At 41.4% G+C, this 21,761-nt stretch overlaps 1 protein-coding gene across 1 annotated transcript in view; it reads left to right on the top strand.

Annotated features, from left to right (window-relative positions):
* Positions 1 to 21,761, top strand: part of LOC117514978 (aminopeptidase N-like) — a 119,387-nt gene that overhangs the window by 38,550 nt on the left and 59,076 nt on the right. Inside the window, exons 11-19 of the mRNA XM_034175541.1 lie at positions 1,715 to 1,791; positions 2,250 to 2,383; positions 3,887 to 3,942; positions 5,555 to 5,702; positions 7,145 to 7,233; positions 8,858 to 8,964; positions 12,429 to 12,597; positions 12,707 to 12,739; positions 20,313 to 20,376. Of these exons, the coding sequence (XP_034031432.1) occupies positions 1,715 to 1,791; positions 2,250 to 2,383; positions 3,887 to 3,942; positions 5,555 to 5,702; positions 7,145 to 7,233; positions 8,858 to 8,964; positions 12,429 to 12,597; positions 12,707 to 12,739; positions 20,313 to 20,376 (877 nt within the window). The remainder of the gene's footprint in view (positions 1 to 1,714; positions 1,792 to 2,249; positions 2,384 to 3,886; positions 3,943 to 5,554; positions 5,703 to 7,144; positions 7,234 to 8,857; positions 8,965 to 12,428; positions 12,598 to 12,706; positions 12,740 to 20,312; positions 20,377 to 21,761) is intronic.

Raw genomic sequence — 21,761 nt, 5'->3', positions numbered from 1 at the left:
TTGATGTTTCAAACTTTTGGTCATCACAGTAATGACTTGAAAGTTAGAGTGGCGGGCGTGTGACCAGAGCCTTCTCTGTTCAACTCATTAAGGAGCCCTTGAGCAAGTACCCCAAGCTGCTCCCGGTGGGCAGTTGGACGCCTTGCACGTCAGCACCCTGACATTAGCCTGTGTGTGTGTGTGTGTGCGCGCGCGTGTGTGTGTCAATGGATGAATGTGAGGCATCACTGTAAAGTGCTTTGAGCATCTGTGTCAGATGGAAAAATATCATAGAAGTGCAGTCTATTTACCAGTTTTGAAAATTCAAGGTATTTAGATTTATGCCATTCTGGAAACAACTTCTGTTCTTGAATTTACTTTCATAATATAATATAATATTACATATTTTGGATATAAAGGTCTGCGCTCTTTGTCTCTTTCTGTGTGAACATCTGTCTATGTATGATCCATTTTTTTCTATTTATTTATTCCTTGACCTTGAAGCCTTGAAGGGGCTTCGGGTCTGGCGGGGTCAAGGTCTTGGCCTCAGCCTTAAGGGGTCAAAGCTGTGGCCTGTGCATGAAGGGGTCAAAACCTTGATCTGGGCCTGAAGGGGTCAAAGCTTTGGTCTCAGCCTTGAAGGATCAAAGTCTTGGCTTTGGCCTGAAGGGGTCAAAGCCTTGGTCTCAGCCTTGAAGGATCAAAGTCTTGGCTTTGATTTGGAGGAGTCAAAGCCTTGGTCTCAGCCTTGAAGGATCAAAGTGTTGGCTTTGGCCTGAAGGGGGTCAAAGCCTTGGTCTCAGCCTTGAAGGATCAAAGTCTTGGCTTTGATTTGGAGGAGTCAAAGCCTTGGTCTCAGCCTTGAAGGATCAAAGTCTTGGCTTTGGCCTGAAGGGGTCAAAGCCTTGGTCTCAGCCTTGAAGGATCAAAGTCTTGGCTTTGGCTTGGAGGAGTCAAAGCCTTGGTCTCAGCCTTGAAGGATCAAAGTCTTGGCTTTGGCCTGAAGGGCTCAAAGCCTTGGTCTCAGCCTTGAAGGATCAAAGTCTTGGCTTTGGCCTGAAGGGCTCAAAGCCTTGGTCTCAGCCTTGAAGGATCAAAGTCTTGGCTTTGGCCTGAAGGGGTCAAAGCCTTGGTCTCAGCCTTGAAGGATCAAAGTCTTGGCTTTGGCTTGGAGGAGTCAAAGCCTTGGTCTCAGCCTTGAAGGATCAAAGTCTTGGCTTTGGCCTGAAGGGCTCAAAGCCTTGGTCTCAGCCTTGAAGGATCAAAGTCTTGGCTTTGGCCTGAAGGGGTCAAAGCCTTGGTCTCAGCCTTGAAGGATCAAAGTCTTGGCTTTGGCCTGAAGGGGTCAAAGCCTTGGTCTCAGCCTTAAGGGGTCACAGCCTCATCTTGAGGGGTCACATTCTTGGCCTTTTACCTTATTATTACCTTGACCAAATGAAAAAATTTACCTGTATTTTACCTTTGCTGAGAAAACAAGAACACCAAAACTTTGTGAAGTTCCAAACCTACAAGGCAAAGTAAATTCTGTCATTTGGTCAAGGTAATAAGAGTTGTTATGTTACAGAGTAACACAAATCAGTTTATTTTAGAAGAAAGGTGGCAGAATTTATCATTCCAATGAATTGTATATTTAAACCTTTGCAAAGTTTTACCATCATTACTACAGTGTTAATGATTTCATCCATTTTTTAACCATTGATAATTTCTTGTTTGACTTCTTTTCCCACCTGTGTAGACTTCAGTGGAATATCCCAATCAATTACATGTCAAATACATCTGGACCTGACCTGGCCTGGCTGCGTACTACGTCAGGTAAAAGAAAGTCAAAGATCTGTCCATGTCATCACACCTTTTGCCCCCCCGAACCTATTTCTACAAACTCATGCTATAAAGGCTCACCATACTAGACCTCAGTAGAATTCATACTGCCGCCAAGTGCCAGAAGTCTGACAGACCAACATTACTATGAAACTACTGACATCAACATAAAAACTATGATTTCCAGATATGGATCGAGGCCATGTTGTATTGTATTTATGGGACTTTTTTTTTCTTTTAATCAAGAGTTTTCCACAGTGCTATCCAAATCCATTTGCAGACTTTGATGCATGTCAGCACTGGTCCCTCAAAACATTTCATCATTTCTGGCATGAGAGCAGTCGGGCTGGAACCATTCAGGCTACATAATGTGCTCCATCATAACAAAAAAAAACCCTCTGTGATTATAATCAAGTGTGACTTACTGTCAATCAATGTTTGTTTTTGAACAGAAAACAAAGAGGAGTTTGCAGTGAAAGATAAAGGATGGATCCTAGCAAATGTTAACTGTACTGGATACTTCAGGGTCAACTATGACCCAGAGAACTGGAACAGACTCATGACTCAGCTGGAAACAAACCCACAGGTCAGTGCCGGTGTCGGTGTGAGTGTAACATTCATTTACCCGAAGTCTAAAATCCATCCCTGGTTCTCAAGACCAGGCACCTAAGTGGCTCTACTCTACTCTTTTCTACTCTCCTATTTTACTCTTCCTTTTTAGATATTTAGAGATACCTTTGTATACTGGCATAGTTCCACCTTAGAATTGGAATATAATATATAAGATATACCTTACTGAAGTTTCATGTGTTTTCATTTAATTTTTAGTGTAAATAAACAGTGTAAAAATGTTTTAGAACCTACTGAGGCAGCCTCATACACTACACGTGGAGAATCAACATTCCAAACATCGTGATTAAGGTGCTTTAAAAATCGTTCTTTTTGGGAAGGAAGACTTCATTCATTGGGTGAGTTCCAAGGAGCCTTTGCAGTGGGACAGCCTGTTCATACCACTTACGATGTATGTGGCTGAAGAATGCAGCCTTCATAGGGTGCAGCCCCTGAATTGGAACACAGCCTATTTATTGCTCATTATGCTCCAAACTGTGTTTCTCATTGTTCCATTGTGGGTTTTAAATTTAAAAAAGCAGAAACATAGCATTTTTGTAACTGGGACTGATGCTTGTACTTTTGGCTTCACATTTTCACTCACTAAAAAGATTTTAATCAGCCCAGTATTTAGTTTGATTGCTAAAACTGTCACAGGTTCAACAGCTAAAAACAGCCATATATAGCAACTGTAGAGGGCAAATGGGAAACACAGTGGTAAAATATGTTTCCGTCTAATGGTTTGTTGGAGGACCCCTATGCAGAGAACCACGATGGAAGGCAAGAGAAAGCAGGTTTATTGTCCACAGACAGAATTTGCAAAATTCTTATAGAAAGCATCAGGATTGGTTGTGAAACAGGCAGAGGTATGCGGGTGATCAGTCCAAGAGGCAACAGTCCTTCTAAGGGAACAGTAAGCAGGTTATCCTAAATACAAGCAGTAGGTCAATGCACAGAGATTTATCATACCAAGTGAACAAATCCAAGATGGCAGGCAAAAACTCAGGAACCTTAAACTGGCAGCAAAGCAATTTTTTTTTTTATTATTCATTTTTAATTATTTATTAAATTTTATGTTGACTTGTTTTATGTAAGGTGCCTTGAGATGGCTTTTGCTGTGATTTGGCGCATTATAAGCTAATTAAATTAAATTAAATTAAAGGACAGTAACAGAGAGGCAGTAATAGGTAAAAAGGCACTGGAAATATAACGTGAGAAAGCAGGGTGAACCTATACAATCTGGCAACAAGGGAATGATCTAATGGCAGTTATAAAGGCCAACAAACAATAGATTTGCACAATGAATTTTAACCATGCACCATAAAACCTCAAGACAGTGGCCAAAGTCTACATAAGTCCAAGTCAATGTAAAAAAATCTTCAACAAACATTGTGATCAGACGTTTACATCCCTTTAATGAGAGTAAAACTAAGCCTTTTTGCTTTGATTATTTTTCACGCATTGTGATTTTCATTTCCAGCGCATCCCAATGATCAACAGATGGCAGCTTATTGATGATGCATTCAACTTAGCAAGGTAATGGTCATTTTGTTTTTGAATAATATTTACAATAACGTTCACCATCACGTGTATTTTACACAAAATATTCATCATGATGCAGAAATATATTAAAAATAAGCTTTTATGAATATAATGGGATCCAGCTCAACCAGCAGATTGTATTTCAGTGATGATCTATTTGTGCATACAAGTGCATCTTAGAAAAAAAATTATATTGTGAAAAACGTTAATAATTTTTAATCAGTTATTGCAGAAAGTGAATAGTTTATATATTCTAGACTCATTACATAGAAACTAAAATGTTTCAAGTGTTTTTTATTTTCAGTTAAAAACAAAAACAAAAAACATCAGGATATTAGAATATTTCATTTAGAGTTCGAGTAACTCACTATTTCCACAGTATACATACCAAGAATCTCCCAGTTTGGGAGACAAACAACCACAATCATAGGAGAGTTCACTGAATTGACAGTTTTCCAGAAGATGTTCACTGACACCTTAAATAAGAAAACCCACAGAAGGTCACTGCTGAAAGCGTTGGCTGTTCATAGAGTGCTGTAATAAAGCATGTTCACGGAAAGTTGAGTGGAAGGAAAAGATGCATAAGTAACAGGGATGACTGCAGCCTTAAGAAGACTGTTAAGTGTAGGCTACATAGCTGATTAAAGAACTTGGAAGATTTTCACAAGAAGGGGAGTGAGGCTGGAGCCATGTGCCCCATGCACAGGTGTGTCCAGAAAATCGGCTGTAAGTGTTACATTTCTAGTGTCAAGCCAATCCTGGACTAGACAGTGTCAGAAAGGTCTTACTTGCATTTCATTTGGAAATCAAGGTCCCAGAGTCTGGAGCAAGAGTGGAGAGGCCCAGGATCCAAGCTGCTTGAAGTCCAGTGTGAAGTTTCCTCAGTGAGTGATTTGGGGTGCCATGTCATCTCCTGCTGTTAGTCCACTGTGTTTTATCAAGTCCAAAGTCAATGCAACCGTCTACCAGGAGATTTTAGAGCATATCATGCTTCATTCTGCTGAGAAGCTTCATGGAGATGCTGATTTCCTTTTCAAGCAGGAGTTGGCACATCCCAACTGTATCAGAACTATGAGTAACTGCTTTACTGACCACAGTGTGACTGTATTTAACTGGCCCTATAGGCGGTACCTGATAGATTATCTATGGGGTATTATCAAGAAGACGATGAGAGACACCACACCAACAATGCAGATGAGCTCAAGGCCACATTCAAAGCAACCTTGGCTTCCAGAAGACCTCAGCAGTGCCGCAGGCTGATCACCTCCATACCACACCGCACTGATACAGTAATTCATGCAAAAAGAGCCCCAGCCAAGTACTGCAAAATGAACATACTTTTCAGAAGCTCTATTATAAACCCCTTTTTGATCGATCTTGTGAAATATTCAAATGTTCTGAGATGTATTTTTTTCTATTTTTTTGAGCTGTATGTTGTAATTCTTAAAATTAAATAAAAGACTTGAAACATTTTAGTTTATAAGTAACGAGTCTAGAAAATATAAAATTTTCACTTTCTGAAATGACTAACAAAAAATATCAAGCTTTTTCATGCGTTCTGTGGTTTCTCTTATTGACCATCTTCCTTCTGACGTGCTTCCCACAGGGCAAAAATTGTTAATGTGACTCTTGCACTGAATTCAACCCGCTTCCTGAAGAATGAGACGGCATACCTTCCCTGGGAGTCAGCAGTGATGAACTTTGCGTACATTGTGCTGATGTTTGACCGCTCCGAGGTCTACGGACCCATGCAGGTAAGTGGGATAAAACACAATTACATTCACGTGAATTACAGCTTCATCTTTTATTTATGTTTTTTTTTTTTTTTTTTTGGCTTGTTTGTTTTTGGCTTGCTTTTAGTTTGAATTAATTTTGAATTCAAGCTTTCTATAATCTATCAGAACTTGTAGAAACTTGAGTAGATTATAAACAAACTAGAAGGAGCTCAAAGGGTGCAAGGAAGGTTCCCTGTTCAAACCCTTCCCTGCCCATTTCTACATGTAATATGGAGCTGCATCAGAAAGGGCATCCGGCATAAAACTTGTGCCAAATCAACATGAAGTGGTGACCCCGAGTAAAAACAAGGAAGCAGCTGAAGGTTTTTATTATTATTATTATTTTTATTTATATGCTCATATAATTTTGTCAAGGTCCATTCATGCATTTTTGACTTCAATGCTGCTGCACCTCTAACATTCTTCTTGATCCTGGATCTAGAATGTGTTCCAGATCAACTCAAAATGTCATCGAAATTCATTATGCATATATTTTTTTTAGTTAAATGTTTCTGAATGCTTTGAGCTTATTCTGGATCCAAAATATGTTCCAGTTTTAATTCTCAATTCCTCTATTCACCAAATTTCATCAACATCCTCTCACAACTTCTTCATTTAAATGATGCCAAACATGCTTCTGGATCTCAGTTCCAGAATATAGTCCAGATTGCCTCCTACATTGGGTCACTTATTCACTTATTTCCTGGAACATTTTCTATGTGCTCACCAAATTTAATCGAAATCCATTTTTTACTTTTCGAGTTATCCTGCTAACAGACAAGCAAACAAATACTGGTGAATAAATTACCTGCTTGGCGGACGTAGCAAATAATTATGCTACTACATGTTGAGCCTGGGAAGAAATACATGCGCTCTCAAACCACCCTTAATCAAGATTGGAGTATGATCTTTTTTTTTTTTAACTTGTTGTTGGAGGACGTGTTTACACTTCCAGTTCAGAGAATAACATCCTTTGGAAGGAAAAATCATATAGATATTACAAAACTAAAGTGCTCAATCTTATAGTCTGTGTTCTAGATGTATAGCACAGAGGATCAGGTTTAATTCTAAATATGTCAAAAAACAGTGATGTGTTACATAAAAATAGTCACGTTACCAAATTATTTTTGTGTTACTTTATAAAAATACTCATAATTACATCACCAAATTATTTTTGTTGAGGAAAAAAATGGTTGACGATATTGTCCAAAAAACATTTTCAGTGTGATTTCAATAAAAAAACAAAAAAACAACAACAAAAAAACAAACATTTTTTTCCTAAAATATTACAATTTTATTTTTGAAACGGGAATTTTCAAAGTATTTGTTTTTCTTCCTTTGGACACCACTAATGCCCATGTGAGTGGACTGTGCAGTAAACATGTCGTGCTGATGTATTTAACAGCTGTCTTTTCACGCAGATGTACCTGCGAGAGCAGATTAAAGGACTTTACAACTTCTTCAGGAACTACACAGACAACTCAACAGTTCCAGAGGACCACTCACTGCAGTAAGAAAACTGCTCATCCTTCATCACGCTTTCTGTCTGTTTTCATCGCCAAGACATTTTCACATGTGTGTAAGTTTATAAATTTGCAAGAGTTTGAGCAAAATTCAGATGTGGGATCTTATGAACCGCATCTTAAACCTGACGCAAAGCAGCACACCACGTGGCCCAATTGTCTCATTGCTCTTTTCCAAACAATGGGTTTGGCATTTAGTCACCTCGCACCTACGTTGGGTGACCAGCTCATCTCTTCATCCATCAGCGTGTTGGACTTATGAGATGCAGTCAGGTGCAGTGTTGGTGCTTTACTACTATGCGGCAGCAGAAAGTGATTGTGTCATAGACCACCTTAAAGAAGAGTGCAGAGATTTTCTGCATTTTATATTCAGGGACACCTTGCACAGGTGAGTTTGTGACATGTGGACACTCTGTCTGTGCAGGTGTGCTCTTTGGTGCAACAACCTACAGCAAAACTGGACTTAAAAAAATTTAAAAATGAAATAAACTAATGTTGTGCTAACTTGGGTTTGTACCATTTTTTTAAAATGTGGTTTTCTTCCTCCTCGGGTTTGTATGCAGAGAGCACCAACGCAGGGTTGGATACACCACAGTCCAGGTGCAGTGTGGTGCGGGCGGGGTTGTGCCCCTCTAATGAGATGGAGGAGTTGGAAGGACTTATGCAGAGGAGGTGTTATAAGAAAGAGACAGTCCACTGCTTCACCTCAGGGAGTTCTGGTGGCTTCTCCAGTAAATGACCTGCTTTGTGCGTAGATCTGGTTTCTTGGCATAAAATGACTCACTTGAGTCAACTATGTACATAGAAAAGTGGAGGTGCACACACCCCACATGAACAGCATGTGCTGTAGCTCATCAAGATAGGACCTGACAGCACGTTAGGCATAGATGATGATCAACTGCACATTATATTTTAAAGTCATTGTTTAAATGCGCCTTTACTGAGTCAAGTGACAATTAACAGCTTGAATTTTTATTTATTTTATAATTTCCAAATAGTATTTTATTTAAAAACAACCTTACAATTTTCCAAATAAATTATCTTTATATGAGCCAAACCACGACTGTATATATGACGTATTTGCAGTGATCTAATTTCATTATTCACACTAAAGACAATTTTATATACTTAGTTCCACAATAAATAAATGCTGTCATATTCACGTTATTTAAAACTGAGAATTTATTATTTTTCTCCTTTCTTAAAAATTTTAGAGTTTAGAAGAGCACTCCAAAGAAACTAAAGGGTGACTTAATATGATTATTTAAGAAAAAGATCTTGGACCTGCATCCATATTCTGATCCATCTCAAAACCTAATCAACACATTCTTGGGCCAAAGACCTTCAGCTTCCACATCAAGTCTAAATAAAATTAATTAATAACCTTCTAAGTAAATATTCCACACACACACACACACACACACACACACACACACACACACACACACACACACACACACACACACACACACACACACACACACACACACACACACACCAAAAATTATTCCTTGGTGGAGGTGATGAATCCAGGAATAAAAACCATCAACATCTTCTTTCTTTGTTTATTATATAAAATGATATAAGCTGACATTGTAATTTTTTTGAAAGGTACAACCAGATCCTGGCTGTCAGTGTCGCTTGTGGCAATGAACTCCCAGAATGCCAGGAGATGGCGAAAGAGATGTTCGCTTTCTGGATGGTAAACAGAACCAACATGTACGGACACTGGATGAGTATGAACGTTTTTCAGCGCAATGAACCAATTTGTTAAACAAGAATTTATCAGCATGGTAACAAATTGACCGAGCTCAGATCAGATGACGAAACTATTTCCATCAATCTCGAGCATCATTTCTAATCTAGATATTATTGTTGACCTATCACACGTGTTGTTTGTCGAACTGAAGATGTGCAGTTGAGGAAAACTGAGTTTGAATGCATTTTCTCAAGAGGTATGTAAACGTAAGTTTGCAACTGTGTATAAAAATCCCTTAAAAACAAAATTATGCCCGGAAGATCCTGATCATCTATCAAACTGAAGTTTTTGATCTCAGATCTAACAGCTCTCCAACAAATTCAGTAAAACACATCTTCTGTTATTTTATGCACAAACAATCTGCATTAAACATTCCATTCTTCTTTCTTCAAGCAAGACAGCAAACGTCTTTCTCTCCTGCCAGTGGTGCAGCAGAAAATGTTGTTGCATGTGGTAATCTTGTCATGCTTGACTCCGCCTCCTCCGTGTGCTCCTGGCTGGTTTCGTCCACGCTGGTTGAACTGGCAGGAAACGCACTTGGCCAGGCATTTTTGAAACGGCGCCAAAGAACAGCTATTTTTACAAATGCATCAGTCTCCACCACAACACCCTTTTTTATGCTTTGGCTGTGTTTTCTTTTCCTGTTGCTTTTACTGTCACGTCAAACCACACTCAGATTCTGATTCTATTCTGGTGGACCAGCGCTAAAACGGTTCCTCTAATTTTCACCTCAGCTTTTTCTGTACACAGATAAAAACACCCTCATGGACGGGCAAAATCAAATCAACTTTGACACCCATTGTTTCCATAGAACAGGCCAGTAGATTTAGTGGCATTTCTGTTATAATCATATCTGTAAAGTATGGTGGCCAACAGAGGCCAAAACTTTCAAATGAAGGCAACATGGTTACAAAAAACCCTGCATTAATTTAACAAGTAGTGGCATCACAAGTGTCTTGCAAAAATAATAAAAAAAAATGCTCGTGAATACAGAAAACACAAACAAATCTAACCCGCAGCACAAAAAATTCAGCTTCTTATCTCGTCTGCTGCATACTGACTCAGTGCACCTAAAAACTCAGATGCGTGGCAAAGCTCCACAACACAACAGAAGCACCATCACTTATCTCTGGTATCTTTATCTCTTCCAGCTCGGCAGACCTGATCAGGTTTATTTTTTATTTTATAGATGATTTTACTCTTAAGAAAGTTATATTTTAATGTTTTATTTTATTTTCAATGCATCGAACAGCAGAAGTCAGTGAAAATCCTGTGTTGTTAGAACCTCCATTGTGTTGTGGAGTTTTGCAAAGCATTTGTGTTTGGTGTGTTGTTGGAATTTCCAGCAGGCACCTTATCAAATTAAACTGTGGTTATATTTGTATTCTCTGCATTTGCAAGCATGCTTTAGTCTTTGAGATATATTTTGATGCAACTAGCTGTTTCAGGTTTTATTTTTATTGTTTGCTGAATTTGTTAGTATTACTTCATTACCTATGCTCAAGGAGTTGCATGGAGATTATGTTTTCACCCCTATTTGTTGTCTGTTTGTTTGTGAACAGCCTGTAACCCACAGTTTTATCGTTATGAAAATTTTACAGAGGATTCATATCCTGATAGGCAAGAACTGATTCAATTTCAAGGTCATGGGTCAAGTCAAAGGAAAAGTTGAAAAAATCCAGATCCTTGAACATTGAACGAATTTTCAAACTTCATAACTCTGTCAAAAAAGATTGAATTCTTTTCATATTTGCAGACTTTATGTAGGATGGTATCCTTTATCGAGTCCCAAAGTTTGATCCGGCTCAAATCCACATTGTGGATTTGTTGACATTTGAATATAATATTGAAAAGCCCATTGGTGTACATTTTGCATTATATCTCAATCAAAAGTGCCTCAATCACTCTCATTTGTGACAGTGAGGTGCAAACTGGCACACTCAATGAATAGACTAAAGCCCCCGTAACACATAGCAAGAATGTGCCGGAAGCATGTCCGACATGGCAAATATTGCCATACTCCAACGCGGTCAGGAGTAAAGAGGCGTAGTCTGCAGTGTCATCCACACCTGGCAGATTGCATCCAGAGCTTATGTAGATGACACAGACTGCTGTCAGATGGCCATAAAAGGCGCTGCAGACTGCCCGATCTCAAAATGTCTAGATGGTACACTGAGCGCTGTTTTCCTCATGCGCACGTGCGCAGGTCTGTAACTATCACTCAGCCGTGTGTGCGCGCGCGTGTGTGTGCATAACGCTGTATGGGCCACTAAGCACATGCACAGGGCGCACCTGCGCACCTGCCACTGGACAGCTTTGCTCCAAATTTGTCTGGCAGTTGGGCCATGCAGTCCCTCAGACAGAGCCTTTTCAGGGAACTTTCTTTTTTTGGTTTGCCCACTTCAGGACCACAACACAACTCTGGACACCGCGATGGTTGGATTGTCACATGGAATTAATTTTTTCCTTTTGGGTGAGAAGATTCTAACCGCGTCCACGTGCACGCTGTGAAACACTCCTGGATCTCTGTTGGAGGTGAGATTGTTTATTAATGGTGTAACGGCCTGGAACAACAGTTCCATGTTATATCGCCGACAGCGCACGGAACTTTCAGTTTGATAGCCACTGTTCACATTCACTGTACATGATAATAAGTCATAATTATTATCATGATGAAGTGCCACATACATATTAACAATTCCTTTGCACTCCGGGGGGAAGGCGGGGGGGAGTGGACATTATTATGCGTGGCACGTGCAGGTCATACCGACAGGCATACCGTGCCAGATCTATCTCGAGGTTCCCTCGTATGCGCTCAAATAATTTCGGATCCCATTTTTCCTCCATCGGAATATGTAAATTGCAGTTAGATGGTCATCAGATAACACATGGACCGCTGTTGGATAAGTGTCCCATCTCGACAGCACCCGGAGGGTTTTGAACATGTGCATCACACTCGAGGCTGGGGGCCGATTTTGACCAACTGTGGTTGACTTCCGAAGATGGCTGTCAGAACGTTTGGAACTAAAATCCGACACCTTTCGGATGTGCGCCAATTCATAAGTCCAACGCCACACTGCGTGATTCCGGCTGTGACGGTGTGACGGGGGTATAAGTTTGATCTGCATGTGATTGGTATTGCGGATTTAGCATGTATTTGATTTTAACATTGAAAAACCCTTTGATCTATATTTGTATTATATTTTATCTTATGAAAAGCCACTTCTAAACAGACATTGACCTGGAAAATGTTTTCCAAGGTAAAAATTTGTGGAATTGGAAACTAGCGTTGGCAGAGGTTTGCACTCTAGTTTTTCATTTGTAAGTATTATGGCCTCTCTCCGTAGTAAAGTTTTTGATGTTGTTGAGCAGCTGATAAGACACAATTTTTTATTTACTTATTTTTATTTGCACATATGTGACTCAGTATCCACGTCAACCTGCGGTCGGTCATCTACTGCCAAGCTGTGGCCACCGGCGGGCAGGAGGAGTGGGAGTTTGCCTGGGACAAGTTCCAGAAGGCAACTGACACCTCAGAGAAACAGCAACTGCGTGAAGCGCTTTCCTGCACCAAGAAGCTCTGGCTGCTCCACAGTGACACACAAACAAAAATCATCTCCTGTGTCCACGTCACATTTACTACCGGACCTCACGTGTTGTAACCGCACATCTTTTGGCTTGTTGGTGCCTTTGCTATCTTGCAGATATCTGGAGTACACATTGATGCTGACAAGATAAGGCCGGCGGATGTCTCGTCCATTATTGATGAAGTTGCCTCAAATGTATAGGTCAAGATATGGCCTGGAACTTCGTCAGGCGCACTGGGGCGGCATCATTAAGGAGTAAGTTCTGTTCAGACCACCTCGTTTGTTGAAGTCGTTTCCATGTTATTCTCTGGCACTGGTGGTCACTCAGGGGGTTGCAACGTAAATTCCAAAGTAGAGTCTGGTAGAGAGGGCGGGGCTGGTATTTAATGACTTCTCGCCCTATTTTCACAACACGTACGATCACAACTACATAGTTAAATTATTGAATCGTCCTGTTGCTGACTAGAAGCCTCACATAACCTAATGAACACATTATTTAGGTTTCTCACAACCAGTGACCAGGCTAATTTATGAGCCATCTTGTGCTAAATAGCCAAGCTAACTGCTTTGCACTGACAGAGTTATGTCACTTGCTAGCTAGCTTGGTTGCGCTCTACCAAGCTAATCAGTTAAATACATGACTGTATTTGTGCTATCTTGGGCTGCAACTAACAGTAGTTTTTAATCACTACAAATCTGTTGATTATTTTCTCAATTAATTTGATTGCTTGTTTGGTCAATAAAATGTCTCAAAATGGTGAAAAATGTCCATCTGTGTTTTCCAAAGCCAAAGAAGACGTCCTCTAATGTCTTGTTGGGGCCACAACCCAAAGACATTCAGTGTACTGTCAGAGACAAGTCCAGAAAACAGACAATATTAATACTTCAGAAGCTGAAATCAGAGAATTTGAATGAAAAAAAACATCAATGATTCATTGATTATCAAAACAGTTGGCAATTAATTGTATTGTCAATTAGTAACTGATTAATCATTGTAGCTCTAGTGCTGTCCACTATTTTGTTACAGCCAACCACAAAGTAGACTTGTGTGATTTTGGTTTGGGCTCTGCTCTGTGTCAGCCTGATCCCATCAGATCTCAGAGCTTAGGCAGAGCAGGATCTGGTTAGTACTTGGATGGGGAGACCTCTTTGGAACACCAGCGGCTGTGTGTGTTTCTCCAGGTAAAACTGGAGTTGCGTCAGGAAGGGCATCCGGCGTAAAACTTGTGCCAATTACCAATGCGGATCTGGCTGTGTCCGCTGTGGTGACCCCGAACAAAAACCGGGAGCAGCTGAATGAACAACAGCATTCTCTGGGATTTGTAAGAATTCAATTATGTGACATGACAAGCTATTATGATATAATACGTCCCTTCGACTGCTCCCTTGTTTTCACTCGGGGTCGCCACAGCAGGTCCAAGTTGGATCTTCATGTTGATTTGGCACAAGTTTTACTCTGCATGCCCTTTCTGACGCAACACAATTTCATGGAGAACAGTGGCAGGGGTGGGGTTTGAACCAGGAACCTTCCACACTGAAACCAATATAATAATATAGTAGTAATATAGTAATATAATGGACATTATTCACTGTTTCAGATGTAAAGAGGAAGAGACACCTTATGATTATCGGCACAAAGTCAGCGCTCAGCTTTCAGTAATGTTGATTTCATCACAAACAATCCGTGTGAGTTATTAGAAAGAAGTGTTCAGATGCAAAACTCTGGAAGTTCATTTTTCATACATAATTAAGATTCTGAATTAATAATAAAATGGAAATTTAAAGGAAAAATGCATAAGAATTGGACAGATTTTCATCATAAAATTAAAAACGGTATGTTCAAATTCCACCAAACCGGAAAGGTGGAATTTAACATACTGTTTTAATTCCAGTCCCGGAGGGTTTCCGTTTGGGTGGGCTCAGGGTCTCATTAACTGCTTTTTGCAGATGATTCTGTTGGGCTGATGATGGTTCTGTTGGCTTCATCAGCCAGTGACCTCCAACACTCACTGGATCGGTTTGCAGCCAAGTGTGAAGCGGCTGGGATGAGGATCAGCGCCTCTAAATCTGAGGCCATGGTTCTCAGCAGGAAACCCATGGATTGCCTACTCCGGATTGGGAATACGGTCTTGCCCCAAGTGAAGGAGTTCAAGTACTTCGGGGTCTTGTTCACGAGTGAGGGGATGATGGAGCGTGAGATTGACTGGAGAGTCGGCACAGCAGGGGCGGTATTGCATTCGCTCTACTGTACTATTGTGACGAAAAGGGAGCTGAACCAAAAGGCGAAGCTCTCGATCTACTGGTCAGTCTTCGTTCCTACTCTCACCTATGGTCATGAGTGTTGGGTCATGACCGAAAGAACTACATCGCGGGTACAAGCGGCCTAAATTGGCTTCCTCAGGAGGGTGGTTGGTGTCTCCCTTAGAGATAGGGTGAGAAGTTTGGTCATCCATGGGGAGCTCGGAGTAGAGTCGCCGCTCCTTTGCGTTGAAAGGAGCCAGCTGAGGTGGTTTGGACATCTGGTAAGTATGCCCCCTGGCCGCCTCCCAAGGGAGGTGTTCTAGGCACGTCCATCTTGGAGGAGACCCCGGTTAAGACCCAGGACTAGGTGGAGAGATTATATCTCCACACTGGCCTGGGAACGCCTTGGAATCCCCCAGTCAGAGCTGGTTAATGTGGCCCAGGAAAGGGAAGTCTGGGGTCCACTGCTGGAGCTGTTGCCGCTGTGACCCAAACCTGAAAAAGCGGATGAAGATGAGTGAGTGAGTGAGATGAGATGTTCAAATTGTTGAATATTTTGCACACTGATAGTTAGTCCTCAAATAAAATTTTGTGCTCATACAACTGGTGGGTTTTGCATCTAAACTCTGTATTGGCTCCTTGGGGAAATCTTGGTGAATCCACAGGTAGCAGAGAGTTTCTTTGAAAATAATTTTAGGTTGAATTTTTGTAAAAAGCAAAAATGCAGTTAGTGATCTCAGTAAAGACATGACCAAACTTTTGCTTGTGACTCTTATTCAGCGTGTTTGCTGTTGTGTACAGTTCAGTTTCCCCTTCAACAAGTAATCTGAAACAGAATGAAGTAAAGCTCTACAGTACTTTCATAACGATTGCGGACTGGAGTTTAAGTTGCACTTGAGTATAAGTTGTACCATTTTTCTGTATTTTCATCTCTGCAATTTGGGATTTTTGTGCATTGTTATGCTGTCCTTTTTTGAATTAATAACATTCTTTTATTATTAGAGTTTATTTTGTTTAATGGTTTGATTCATGACATTTAGTAGAGAAGCTTGAATCTTCAACTGGACTGGGTTGCTTGACGCGAGGACGTTTTGCTTCAAATCGCAGAAGCTTCCTCAGCTAAAATTCTTGCTCTGGTGGTCTGACTTCTGTCTTGACTCTTGGAGAGAAGAATAATCAAGAAGTCACAAAAGCTGGAGTTTTAAACCTAACCAGACCCCTCCTACCGAGAGGCAGACTGCTATAGGCTAGTGACTAAACAATAGCTCTAATTAGCACCTATTGTGCTCTAGTTAGCACCCTCCTAATGACAGGGCAGCTGTCCCTCTCCTGATGTCTCCCTTGACAACTCTGCTGATGACGTGAATGACTCATTACCATTAAGAAAAGACTGAAACTGCTTTGACCTGAGTACCCCATTGTAAACAGGGGATAAAGCGTGTCTTAGACCCCCTCCCCGGTTAAGGCTGGGTTTCAAACGTTTCACAAAGAATGCCTCCTTGACCCCTCTCTCAAACCATTTCTTCTCTCTGGCTAATATTTTAACTTCCTTGTCCTCAAACGTGTGGTTAGTATCTTTAAGGTGGAGATGAACTGCAGACTGAGGTCCACTGGCGCCTCTCTGCGGTGCTGGTATAGCCTTTTGTGTAAAGGTTGCTTAGTCTCACCTATGTAGTGTTCGTTACAGTTTTCCTGACATCTGATAGAATACACTACATTGCTCTGTTTGTAACTAGGGATCCTGTCTTTAGGGTGAACTAATTTCTGTCTCAAGGTGTTAACTGGTTCAAAGTAAACTGGGATTTTGTGCTGTCTGAAGATCCTCTGTATAGTAGAGAAGCTTGAATCTTCAACTGGACTGGGTTGCTTGACGCGAGGACTTTCGCTTCAAATCGCAGAAGCTTCCTCAGCTAAAATTCTTGCTCTGGAAGCTGGAGGAAGCTTCTGCGATTTGAAGCGAAACGTCCTCGCGTCAAGCAACCCAGTCCACTCGAAGATTCAAGCTTCTCTACTATGGAAACCACCTGGACAACTGAGAGCCTACACAGAAAGATCCTCTGTAGTTTTTCCCCTACTCCTGCTAAATAAGGGAGAGACACTTCTCTTCTTCTTGTCTCCGTCTCCTGTGTATCTGGTCTCTTTGTTCTCTGGGACTTCTGCACTTTGTCCAGGGACCATCGTGGGTACCCACATACTGTGAGGGCTTTCCGGACAAGTTGTTGTTCTTTAGCCCTTCCCTCTGCAGTTGTGGGCACCTGTAGGGCTCTGTGTTGAAGAGTCCTGATCACCCCGAGCTTGTGTTCAAGGGGGTGGTTTGAGCCAAAGAGCAGATATTGGTCAGTGTGAGTTGGTTTTCTGTAAACCCCTGTCACAGTCCAAGAAGGCTAAATGGTTGTTTCTGGCATCCTCACGTGTGAACTTGATATTGGCGTCCACCGAGTTGATGTGTTCTGTAAAGTCCTCAACTTCCTGTTGCTTGATTTTAACCCATGTGTCATCAACATATCTGAACCAGTGACTGGGAGAGATGCCCGTGAAAGACGTCAAGGCTGTCTTCTCCACTCGCTCCATGTATAGATTGGCCACAATGGGGGATACCGGAGACCCCATCGCACAACCATGAATCTGCCTGTAGTAATTCCCCCTAAACAGGAAATACGTGGTGTTAAGACAGATCTCCAAGAGTTGGCAGATGTGGTCTGGTGTAAGTTTGGTCCTTTCAAGTAGAGACGTGTCCTCCTGCAGCCTCTGCCTCACCGCTGTGACGGCCTCAGCGGTGGGGATGCAGGTGAACAACGAAGTCACATCAAATGACACGATTGTTTCATCTGCCTCCAGCTGAAGGTCCTTGATCTTGTTCACAAAATCTTGTGTGTTCTCCACATGGTGTTCTGAGTTACCCACTAGAGGAGCCATAATCCACTTGAGGCGCTTGGCCAAACTGTACGTGATGGAATCTGTGCTACATACAATAGGCCTGAGTGGCACATCCTGTTTGTGGATTTTGGGCAGTCCATAGATGCACAGAGTGGCGTCCCCAGGGTACAGTCTGTAGTATGTCTGCCTGTCGATGAGTCCCTCTTTCTCCAGGTTTTGGAGGTAGCTAATGATTTTCTTCTTATAGCCGCTTGTGGGGTCTTTCTTCAGACGTTTGTATGTATTGGAGTCACTGAGCAAGTTGTTGATCTTGGCCTCGTAGTCCGATGTGTTCAGGACCACCGTGCATCTGCCTTTATCTGCTGGCAGGATAAGGATGCTTTGGTCCTTTTGCAGTGCTGACAAAGCTTTCCGTTCTTCTCCTGTGATGTTGGACGGAGGAGGCTTATCACTGTTCAGCACTGCTGTGACTCTTAGTTGGAGGTCCCCAGCTTCTGACTCTGATAAACTGTTATGTTTAATGGCTGACTCTACTGCAGTGATGTAATCTACTATCGGTATATGTTTAGGGGTCACTGAGAAATTTAGTCCTTTAGTGAGCACATCCTTTTCTGTCTGTGTAAAAACCCTGTTGGAGAGATTCTTTACCCAATTTTCCCTGTTGTCACTGATTTGTCTGGGTGTATCTTTAGACATACTCCCACTAAAAGTACGTCTTTTCTGCACTAAAAGGTTGTGAAACTTCCTGATTTGCCGCTCCTTACTTTTTAAATGCTCAGCGATTTGAATTTTAACTATGAACTTTGTGATCTTATTATGGGCCTCTTCCTCCACTAAAGTTTCTAACATTTCGTGCAGACTATCAAGATTATTTTGGAGGTCTAATATTTTAAAATGAAGCCTTCTAATTCTAAGACCCAAAATCCTCCTAAGGTAACTGTGCTGGATCTTTCTGCTGTGGGACCTGCTTCTTGTGCCTTTTGCTTCAGGCATTTGGGAATAACATTGTTTTGTTTGCATCTCAGGTTAAATCTTAAGGGGTGTTTCTAAAGTTCAGCTATCTTTTTAGCAGTCTTTTCTACCTTATGTCCAGTGCCAGGGGCCTCATGCCCACAGTTGGTCGCAATGGTTTACAATGGGGTACTCAGGTCAAAGCAGTTTCAGTCTTTTGTTCATGGTAATGAGTCATTCACGTCATCAGCAGAGTCGTCAAGGGAGCCATCAGGAGAGGGACAGCTGCCCTGTCATTAGGAGGGTGCTAACTAGAGCACAATAGGTGCTAATTAGAGCTATTGTTTAGTCACTAGCCTATAGCAGTCTGCCTCTCGGTAGGAGGGGTCTGGTTAGGTTTAAAACTCCAGCTTTTGTGACTTCTTGATTATTCTTCTCTACAAGAGTCAGACTTCCAGAGCAAGAATTTAGCTGAGGAAGCTTCTGCGATTTGAAGTGAAACATCCTCGCGTCAAGCAACCCAGTCCAGTCGAAGATTCAAGCTTCTCTACTATGGAAACCACCTGGACAACTGAGAGCCTACACAGAAACATTCATGACATTTATTTTTTATTATTATTACAGTTTAGTTATTTTGTATATAAGTTGCACCAAAGTATAGGTCTCAGGACCTCTGAAACTAGTTAAAAAAACAATCAAAGCAAAACAAAAAGTAAAAAAAAAAACATGTGACTTATACTCCAGAAAATCCTGTAGTTAAAATGAAGAAAAATTAACCAAATTTTACTGGTACTCCCCACTTCACAAATAAACAACACTGAGAAGCTGATTTTAGGAACTGGAGCGTCTGGTCGTGGATCAACAGAAACATCCAGGTGTTCAGTGATTGCCTGGACTCAGTCCTCAGAAGTGTGTCTGTGTGTGGTAAAGTGTTGAACTTGTAGGGATGTTGATGTCAGACATCGCTACCGTTTAAAGCCTGGCTAGGCCTTCGAAGAACATCTTTGAGGGTGTGGCTTTTTTTTTTTTCTGTTTGTTTTTTCTAGTGTTTTGGAGCCCAGGAACATGGATGGATCTTCTTGCGTCTTTTAAATTTAAGTAAACACAAGAATAAAAAAAATAACCCTAAATCAATTCTCAAAGTCCATAGAAGAAAAAAGAATTCTTTGTAGTACCAGTGTTATGTGTTTGTTATTTTTCCTTCTCAGTCGCTCTATCAAACGACCTCTGATGACTTGAGCGTCTATTTGAGAAGGGCAACTGTGTTGCTCTCACCATTTTGTGTATAAATCTGAGCGCTGCCTTGGGGCTGTGGTTGACTAAGGCTTCTCGAGACATTTGTGACCTGCAACTGGGCCACTTGAATAACAACAAGTGTAATAAACCAAATGACTGTATTCACCTGATTATAAAAACCTCTTGAAACCTGTCAGAGTACAAAGGTCTTCAGTGTTTATCGTTCTGCTTGCACTGTTACCAGGAAGCTGAAGCAATTTGTGGCAATATTTAACTGTTATTGTCTGAGCACACAAAGATTCCCAAGTTCCAAGTAGAATAAGTTCGAATCAACCCGATGAGTTTTTGGATTGGGGCCACTTGACTTGCGAGTCCAGCTCATAACCAACCACGCTCTCTGTCTCCATGGTTACAGTGAGGGTGCCGCAGTGATTGACAGCGTGACCAGAAGGTTCTCAACAGACTTTGAGCTGCAAGAGGTAATTTCCAGACTTTGCTCTATCATTTGATAAAAATGATACTCATGGGCATGACTTCAACAGGAACCTTCCAGTAATTCATCTGCAGACCGACACGTAGTTTGCCAATACTTTATGTACCCTCACCAGTAAGCCTGCATTTGCTTGTGTTTCCTGTAATCAATAAGCACAGAGGGACTTTTTCCTTACCGGTGCTGCCCGTGTGGTCACAATTGCAAAATGTGCAATTCCTTGAATGACCACTTGAGGCAGGATTCAAAAGTGAATCAATCCCCACAGAAGCACATGTTAAAATAAAATCTCCAACTTCACAGCAGAGACAACATGGTTTGCTTTGTGGTTAATTGTACTAACTGACCATCAAAGAAGTCAGGGGTCTCTTAAATCCACTGAGTGAAATTTTACTATTATATATATATATATATATATAGAGAGAGAGAGAGAGAGAGAGAGAGAGAGAGAGAGAGAGAGAGAGAGAGAGAGAGAGAGAGAGAGAGAGAGAGAGAGAGAGAGAGAGAGAGAGAGAACAACAGAAAGTGTTGAAGATCATCACTTCAAAAACTAACTTTGGCCCTACATATGGATAGAAAACAAGTAAAGGTGTGTATCATCATAATCACATGCAGTAAAACCATTTTATTGTGCAGGGAACATGTCCTTATGTGCATATGACAATAAACTCCTTTTGAATCCTTGAATCCTTGAATCACATGACCGTCCTAGACGGACCAATCACAAGCATTAAATATGAATAGAATTTTGCATTTTTAATACAGCTACCTATGGATAGCCTGCCTTTGTAACACCAATGCCCAGGTCACTCACAAAAAAACTACGCCCAGCCAGCAACAAATATGAATTCATGTGACTTAGATCAAGTGGTCTTTATGTGTCATCGCCGGGTGCAGCGAAAGCATGAAGCTCATTTTCATGTCTCTCCACCTCCCCAGCACCCTTGTTTTAAGTGCCAGTCAAGAACTTGGCTATGGTGTGGAAATGAACCCAGATCGCCAGCTTCACAGTCCAATGTGCAAACTATTACACCACCACTACACCAGTGGTGTCCAAAGTATTCCAGAAAGGGCCAAGAGGGTGCAGGTTTTTCTTTGCAGCCACTGACTCCAGCAGATGATTTGCACCCTCTTGGCCCCTTCTGGAATACTTTGGACACCACTGGTCTCGACTGTTAGCCTTAGCTAGCTTGATAACTTTGAGATAACACGACATGCTCAGGCTTCATCTGTCCCGCCCTGGTCACGCCAGACAAACCCACACCCCACGTCTTTGCCCATTTATAGATTGGCCAGGAATTCGGCGGAGTCGGGCACTGTAAAGATGGAAACATCTGGAGATACCCTCACTCAAACCGAGTTTATGTAATAATG

This window comes from Thalassophryne amazonica, chromosome 8 (genome assembly GCF_902500255.1).
Source record: "Thalassophryne amazonica chromosome 8, fThaAma1.1, whole genome shotgun sequence".
NCBI lineage: Eukaryota > Metazoa > Chordata > Actinopteri > Batrachoidiformes > Batrachoididae > Thalassophryne > Thalassophryne amazonica.
Note: the sequence above shows the minus strand (reverse complement) of the source record. Positions and strands in the feature narration are given on the sequence as shown.